This window comes from Electrona antarctica (assembly GCF_951216825.1).
Source record: "Electrona antarctica genome assembly, contig: scaffold_731, whole genome shotgun sequence".
Taxonomy (NCBI): domain Eukaryota; kingdom Metazoa; phylum Chordata; class Actinopteri; order Myctophiformes; family Myctophidae; genus Electrona; species Electrona antarctica.
In genome coordinates this window covers 37501-45878 of record NW_027638184.1, presented here as the reverse complement: position 1 = coordinate 45878, position 8378 = coordinate 37501, and the positions used below count along the sequence as shown (strand labels likewise).

The following is an 8378-nucleotide window of genomic DNA, read 5'->3' as shown; positions in this document are numbered from 1 at the left end:
CCTCTCCCCCTCTCAAACTGTCTGCTATAAAGCAGCTAACTCCACCACCTCTCCCCCTCTCAAACTGTCTGCTATAAAGCAGCTAACTCCACCACCTCTCCCCCTCTCATGGAAGTAATTAAGGTGTATAAGGTAATAAGTAATAATAATATAAGTAATATAAGGTTTTCTTTATTTCCTGAAAAATTTATATTTCTAATTTCCTGAAAAATCCAACATTTTGGAGTTATGAGGTTTCTTCCCGCCAGCAGAGACATATGGAGTTATGAGGTTTCCTCCCGCCAGCAGAGACATATGGAGTTATGAGGTTTCCTCCCGGCTGAAGTGGATCATTTGTGCGTTTTGTGATATTAACCCCTTTTGGTGTTAGCATTATGTTATGCTTTAGCTATTGAAAAATAGCAGATCTACAAGCTCATAGCGCGCCACCGAGTGGCGCGCTATGAGCTTGTAGATCTGCTATTTTTGAAACATCGAAGAACGACTGACATAGAAACATAGCTTTTTCAGAAAACTGTCAGGATGTAGAAGACATTTTTAGAATCTGATCTCAGGTCAAAATGGGTTAATCAAAACCTACTAGTAACTGACATTTTCAAATAAATGTAGTGGATTAAAAGTACAATAGAGGGTATGTGCATGCTTAACACTTAGACCGCTATCATTTATTGAAAAATTAGGATCTAATTCACGCCAGCATTTTTTCAATTTGAGCTCTTATTTTGAAAAGCCGCCATTTCCGGTCCACAACCGGTAGTCCTACGTTAGGCCGGAGCTCCGGAGAGCTCTAGATTGTCAGCTCTGTGCCGTCAAAGAAACGCTGTTTTGACCAAAAATGCCATCTGGGACAAGGAATAGGAGTTACAGGCGATTGAAAGAAATGGATAGAATGGATGCTTATGGCGACGACGATCTAAGATGGGCGATCCAGTGCTGTGCTAACAACACAGCTAGCTAACCGGCTAACGTGAGTAGCATTTTGGCTCGAGCAATCGAACGCGCTATAAAAGCTCAATTGCCGAAGGCCGTCGGCAATGGCGTTAAGCGCCAGTATCAAAATTAGGCTTCAATTGACTTTAATCATCGGCAATGGCGCGGAGGGTGTTAAAGTGAATGGCACATCGAGTGGCAAAGCAACAGGCAAAGTGAGTTTAACATTGTTTAACATTGTTTAATGCAATCAGATAGGACTTTTCTGTGTGGATGTCTGGGCTGTCGAGGCCAGGAAGTAGTTTTTTGACACTCAGTGGGCGTTCCTGCATAACTTCCGGGTTTGATGATGATGTCACGCGCATACTCTCTATATACCAGGGTTCCCCAATTAATTTTCCTCAAGGGCCATATTTTGACTAGGGAACCAGGCTGGGGGCCGAGTACGCACGCGCGAAAAATTGGGTTTTTTATTTTTTCATTAATTAGTTAAAATTTGTTCTCAACCAGTGGTCCGGGGACCACCAGTGGTCCTTGAGGGGGTGCCCAGTTTGACATGCATAGGCTACTGACCCCCATTTAATGCCATTTATATCTGGGACACCCCCCCAAAACAAAACAAAAAACTTTTTTCTTTTTCTTTTTCTTCCGTGGGCCACAAGGGGGCGCTCCGCGGGCCGCAAATGGCCCGTGGGCCGCCTATTGGGGAACCCTGCTCTAAATGGCCCGCGGGCCGCCTATTGGGGAACCCTGCTCTAAATGGCCCGCGGGCCGCCTATTGGGGAACCCTGCTCTAAATGGCCCGCGGGCCGCCTATTGGGGAACCCTGCTCTAAATGGCCCGTGGGCCGCCTATTGGGGAACCCTGCTCTAAATGGCCCGCGGGCCGCCTATTGGGGAACCCTGCTCTAAATGGCCCGCGGGCCGCCTATTGGGGAACCCTGCTAAATGGCCCGTGGGCCGCCTATTGGGGAACCATTTGGATCTGAGACGTAGTGGAGTAGAAATAAGAGTAGTGGAAATCAGAAAGTAAAAGATTACCTCAAACATTTGTTCTTTAATCCATTTAGATTCTACAGAATGTTCTTAATCCATTTAGATTCTACAGAATGTTCTTAATCCATTTAGATTCTACAGAATGTTCTTAATCCATTTAGATTCTACAGAATGTTCTTAATCCATTTAGATTCTACAGAATGTTCTTAATCCATTTAGATTCTACAGAATGTTCTTAATCCATTTAGATTCTACAGAATGTTCTTAATCCATTTAGATTCTACAGAATGTTCTTAATCCATTTAGATTCTACAGAATGTTCTTAATCCATTTAGATTCTACAGAATGTTCTTAATCCATTTAGATTCTACAGAATGTTCTTAATCCATTTAGATTCTACAGAATGTTCTTAATCCATTTAGATTCTACAGAATGTTCTTAATCCATTTAGATTCTACAGAATGTTCTTAAATCATTTAGATTCTACAGAATGTTCTTAATCCATTTAGATTCTACAGAATGTTCTTAATCCATTTAGATTCTACAGAATGTTCTTAATCCATTTAGATTCTACAGAATGTTCTTAATCCATTTAGATTCTACAGAATGTTCTTAATCCATTTAGATTCTACAGAATGTTCTTAATCCATTTAGATTCTACAGAATGTTCTTAATCCATTTAGATTCTACAGAATGTTCTTAATCCATTTAGATTCTACAGAATGTTCTTAATCCATTTAGATTCTACAGAATGTTCTTAATCCATTTAGATTCTACAGAATGTTCTTAATCCATTTAGATTCTACAGAATGTTCTTAAATCCTGACAGTTTTCTGAAAAAAACTCATGTTTCTATATCGGTGGTTCTCTAACTATTTCATGTCAAGGACCCCAAAAATTATCTGTAATTGGCCGCCGACCCCCCGTCTGAAAATATGTTGTTCCAGGGACCCCCATCTGGAAATATGTTGTTCCAGGGACCCCCCTGTTCGCTCGGAAAGAATATATATTCAAAGATTTGCGCCACATTTTCACGATTTTTCAAAAATAGCAGACCTACACGCTCGTGGCGCGGCACCGAGTGCCGTGCTACCGTTCTAAAATGAACGACATGCCGTTCTAAAATGAACTACAGGCCCCATGTTTCCTGTAGTTCTAAAATGAACTACATGCCGTTCTAAAATGAACTACAGGCCCCATGTTTCCTGTAGTTCTAGAAAGAACTACAGGCCCCATGTTTCCTGTAGTTCTAGAAAGAACTACAGGCCCCATGTTTCCTGTAGTTCTACAATTAACTACAGCCCCCATGTTCCCTGTATATCAGGCTGCGACCTGATTGGCTGACGGGGGGGACTCACTGGTGCGGCTGCTCTGGACATCATCCTGTGAGGTGGGCGTGTCCAGCGACGGGGGCGTGTCTAGAGAAGGGGGCGTGTCCGGGGCCTCCGATTGGACGATCTCCTTGGTGAAGTTGGAGGGAAACATGCCCGTCTTCCCTCGCAGCACGCCCTCGAACCACCCCTCCTCCACCTGACGCACACGCATCCACGTGCACGCGCGCGCACACACACACACACACACACACACACACACACACACACACACACACACACACACACACACACACACACACACACACACACACACACACACACACACACACACACACACACACACACACACACACACACACACACACACACACACACACACACACACACACACACACACACGCATCCACACGCATCCACGTGCACGCACGTCCACGGACACAGACACACACGCATACTTTACAATTACAATGTCGTGTAGGCATTTAGCAGACACTCTTAAAGGGACACTTCACCCTGACGTTTAGAAGCTTTAGAACACTTTCCTCTATGTGTGTAAATATGTGGTTTTAGATATTTTAGAGCCCAGTGTCTCTGATGTCATGGACACTGGGCTCACTTACTTCCTGGACTACATGTTGTCTCAGTAAGACAGCCCCTCCCCCCCATAGATATATATAAACTCTAGATAGCTCACCCGCGCTGTTGGCCAATGGAGAGCGACGTCGTTACGTGGCGGCCATCTTACCTCGGGACACATAACATTGTGTCTATGGGGCATGTACTCTTAAATGACCATAACTTGCTCAATTTTCAACCGATTTTCAAACGGTTTGGTTTGTTATAAAGGTCAGAGATGTTCGCATACGTATATGATTTTATACGACGTTCATATAAAAAACATAAATTAAGCAGATAAGCGTCCTGAATCATCGCCACGTTGACAACGTTTGTAATAAACCAACCCGTTTGTAAATCCGTCAAGATTTGAGCGAGTTATGACTGTTTCTGTTTGAGCTGCCATTGAACATACTGTACTGTATCCCCGATGTAAGATGGCTGCCGGGTGAACGACGTCAGAAACTCCGCCTTGAGCCAACTAGTGTTTATATATATCTATGCTCCCCCCTATCCACAAGGAGGAGCAGTGCACCAAAGTATTATGGGAATTGTAGTCCAGGAAGTAAGTGAGCCCAGTGTCCATGACGCGTGATTATGAATCCCAGCAACGTTCTAGGGTAGACCCGCCTCCCCATGTGACCCGCCTCCCCATGTGACCCACCTCCCCATGTGACCCGCCTCCCCATGTGACCCGCCTCACCATGTGACCCGCCTCCCCATGTGACCCGCCTCACCATGTGACCCGCCTCCCCATGTGACCCGCCTCCCCATGTGACCCACCTCCCCATGTGACCCGCCTCCCCATGTGACCCGCCTCACCATGTGACCCGCCTCCCCATGTGACCCGCCTCACCATGTGACCCGCCTCCCCATGTGACCCGCCTCACCATGTGACCTCCCCATGTGACCCGCCTCACCATGTGACCCGCCTCCCCATGTGACCCGCCTCACCATGTGACCTCCCCATGTGACCCGCCTCACCATGTGACCCGCCTCACCATGTGACCCGCCTCACCATGTGACCTCCCCATGTGACCCGCCTCACCATGTGACCCGCCTCCCCATGTGACCCGCCTCCCCATGTGACCTCACCATGTGACCCGCCTCACCATGTGACCCGCCTCCCCATGTGACCCGCCTCCCCATGTGACCCGCCTCCCCATGTGACCCGCCTCCCCATGTGGTCTGGCCCAGAGGCCTTTATAGTAGATCTGGCCCAGAGGCCTTTATAGTAGATCTGGCCCAGAGGCCTTTATAGTAGATCTGGCCCAGAGGCCTTTATAGTAGATCTGGCCCAGAGGCCTTTATAGTAGATCTGGCCCAGAGGCCTTTATAGTAGATCTGGCCCAGAGGCCTTTATAGTAGATCTGGCCCTGAGGCCTTTATAGTAGATCTGGCCCAGAGGCCTTTATAGTAGATCTGGCCCAGAGGCCTTTATAGTAGATCTGGCCCAGAGGCCTTTATAGTAGATCTGGCCCTGAGGCCTTTATAGTAGATCTGGCCCAGAGGCCTTTATAGTAGATCTGGCCCAGAGGCCTTTATAGTAGATCTGGCCCAGAGGCCTTTATAGTAGATCTGGCCCTGAGGCCTTTATAGTAGATCTGGCCCTGAGGCCTTTATAGTAGATCTGGCCCAGAGGCCTTTATAGTAGATCTGGCCCTGAGGCCTTTATAGTAGATCTGGCCCTGAGGCCTTTATAGTAGATCTGGCCCAGAGGCCTTTATAGTAGATCTGGCCCTGAGGCCTTTATAGTAGATCTGGCCCAGAGGCCTTTATAGTAGATCTGGCCCTGAGGCCTTTATAGTAGATCTGGCCCAAAGGCCTTTATAGTAGATCTGGCCCAGAGGCCTTTATAGTAGATCTGGCCCAGAGGCCTTTATAGTAGATCTGGCCCTGAGGCCTTTATAGTAGATCTGGCCCAGAGGCCTTTATAGTAGATCTGGCCCTGAGGCCTTTATAGTAGATCTGGCCCAGAGGCCTTTATAGTAGATCTGGCCCAGAGGCCTTTATAGTAGATCTGGCCCAGAGGCCTTTATAGTAGATCTGGCCCAGAGGCCTTTATAGTAGATCTGGCCCAGAGGCCTTTATAGTAGATCTGGCCCAGAGGCCTTTATAGTAGATCTGGCCCAGAGGCCTTTATAGTAGATCTGGCCCAGAGGCCTTTATAGTAGATCTGGCCCTGAGGCCTTTATAGTAGATCTGGCCCAGAGGCCTTTATAGTAGATCTGGCCCTGAGGCCTTTATAGTAGATCTGGCCCAGAGGCCTTTATAGTAGATCTGGCCCAGAGGCCTTTATAGTAGATCTGGCCCAGAGGCCTTTATAGTAGATCTGGCCCAGAGGCCTTTATAGTAGATCTGGCCCAGAGGCCTTTATAGTAGATCTGGCCCAGAGGCCTTTATAGTAGATCTGGCCCAGAGGCCTTTATAGTAGATCTGGCCCAGAGGCCTTTATAGTAGATCTGGCCCAGAGGCCTTTATAGTAGATCTGGCCCAGAGGCCTTTATAGTAGATCTGGCCCAGAGGCCTTTATAGTAGATCTGGCCCTGAGGCCTTTATAGTAGATCTGGCCCAGAGGCCTTTATAGTAGATCTGGCCCTGAGGCCTTTATAGTAGATCTGGCCCAGAGGCCTTTATAGTAGATCTGGCCCTGAGGCCTTTATAGTAGATCTGGCCCAGAGGCCTTTATAGTAGATCTGGCCCTGAGGCCTTTATAGTAGATCTGGCCCAGAGGCCTTTATAGTAGATCTGGCCCAGAGGCCTTTATAGTAGATCTGGCCCAGAGGCCTTTATAGTAGATCTGGCCCAGAGGCCTTTATAGTAGATCTGGCCCAGAGGCCTTTATAGTAGATCTGGCCCAGAGGCCTTTATAGTAGATCTGGCCCTGAGGCCTTTATAGTAGATCTGGCCCAGAGGCCTTTATAGTAGATCTGGCCCAGAGGCCTTTATAGTAGATCTGGCCCAGAGGCCTTTATAGTAGATCTGGCCCAGAGGCCTTTATAGTAGATCTGGCCCTGAGGCCTTTATAGTAGATCTGGCCCAGAGGCCTTTATAGTAGATCTGGCCCAGAGGCCTTTATAGTAGATCTGGCCCAGAGGCCTTTATAGTAGATCTGGCCCAAAGGCCTTTATAGTAGATCTGGCCCAGAGGCCTTTATAGTAGATCTGGCCCAGAGGCCTTTATAGTAGATCTGGCCCAGAGGCCTTTATAGTAGATCTGGCCCAGAGGCCTTTATAGTAGATCTGGCCCAGAGGCCTTTATAGTAGATCTGGCCCAGAGGCCTTTATAGTAGATCTGGCCCAGAGGCCTTTATAGTAGATCTGGCCCAGAGGCCTTTATAGTAGATCTGGCCCAGAGGCCTTTATAGTAGATCTGGCCCAGAGGCCTTTATAGTAGATCTGGCCCAGAGGCCTTTATAGTAGATCTGGCCCAGAGGCCTTTATAGTAGATCTGGCCCAGAGGCCTTTATAGTAGATCTGGCCCTGAGGCCTTTATAGTAGATCTGGCCCAGAGGCCTTTATAGTAGATCTGGCCCTGAGGCCTTTATAGTAGATCTGGCCCTGAGGCCTTTATAGTAGATCTGGCCCAGAGGCCTTTATAGTAGATCTGGCCCTGAGGCCTTTATAGTAGATCTGGCCCAGAGGCCTTTATAGTAGATCTGGCCCTGAGGCCTTTATAGTAGATCTGGCCCAGAGGCCTTTATAGTAGATCTGGCCCTGAGGCCTTTATAGTAGATCTGGCCCTGAGGCCTTTATAGTAGATCTGGCCCAGAGGCCTTTATAGTAGATCTGGCCCTGAGGCCTTTATAGTAGATCTGGCCCAGAGGCCTTTATAGTAGATCTGGCCCAGAGGCCTTTATAGTAGATCTGGCCCAGAGGCCTTTATAGTAGATCTGGCCCAGAGGCCTTTATAGTAGATCTGGCCCTGAGGCCTTTATAGTAGATCTGGCCCAGAGGCCTTTATAGTAGATCTGGCCCAGAGGCCTTTATAGTAGATCTGGCCCAGAGGCCTTTATAGTAGATCTGGCCCAGAGGCCTTTATAGTAGATCTGGCCCTGAGGCCTTTATAGTAGATCTGGCCCAGAGGCCTTTATAGTAGATCTGGCCCAGAGGCCTTTATAGTAGATCTGGCCCAGAGGCCTTTATAGTAGATCTGGCCCAGAGGCCTTTATAGTAGATCTGGCCCAGAGGCCTTTATAGTAGATCTGGCCCTGAGGCCTTTATAGTAGATCTGGCCCAGAGGCCTTTATAGTAGATCTGGCCCAGAGGCCTTTATAGTAGATCTGGCCCTGAGGCCTTTATAGTAGATCTGGCCCAGAGGCCTTTATAGTAGATCTGGCCCAGAGGCCTTTATAGTAGATCTGGCCCAGAGGCCTTTATAGTAGATCTGGCCCAGAGGCCTTTATAGTAGATCTGGCCCAAAGGCCTTTATAGTAGATCTGGCCCAGAGGCCTTTATAGTAGATCTGGCCCAGAGGCCTTTATAGTAGATCTGGCCCAGAGGCC

The 8378-nt window shown here is 47.8% G+C and overlaps 1 protein-coding gene across 1 annotated transcript in view; it reads right to left on the bottom strand.

Annotated features, from left to right (window-relative positions):
* Window positions 1-3283: 3283 nt before the first annotated feature.
* LOC306918318 (SH3 domain-containing kinase-binding protein 1-like) overlaps window positions 3284-8378 on the bottom strand; it is a gene marked incomplete at both ends in the record, with an annotated part of 28143 nt that continues 23048 nt past the window's right edge. Inside the window, one exon of the mRNA XM_079531208.1 lies at window positions 3284-3455. Within this exon, the coding sequence (XP_079387334.1) occupies window positions 3284-3455 (172 nt within the window). The remainder of the gene's footprint in view (window positions 3456-8378) is intronic.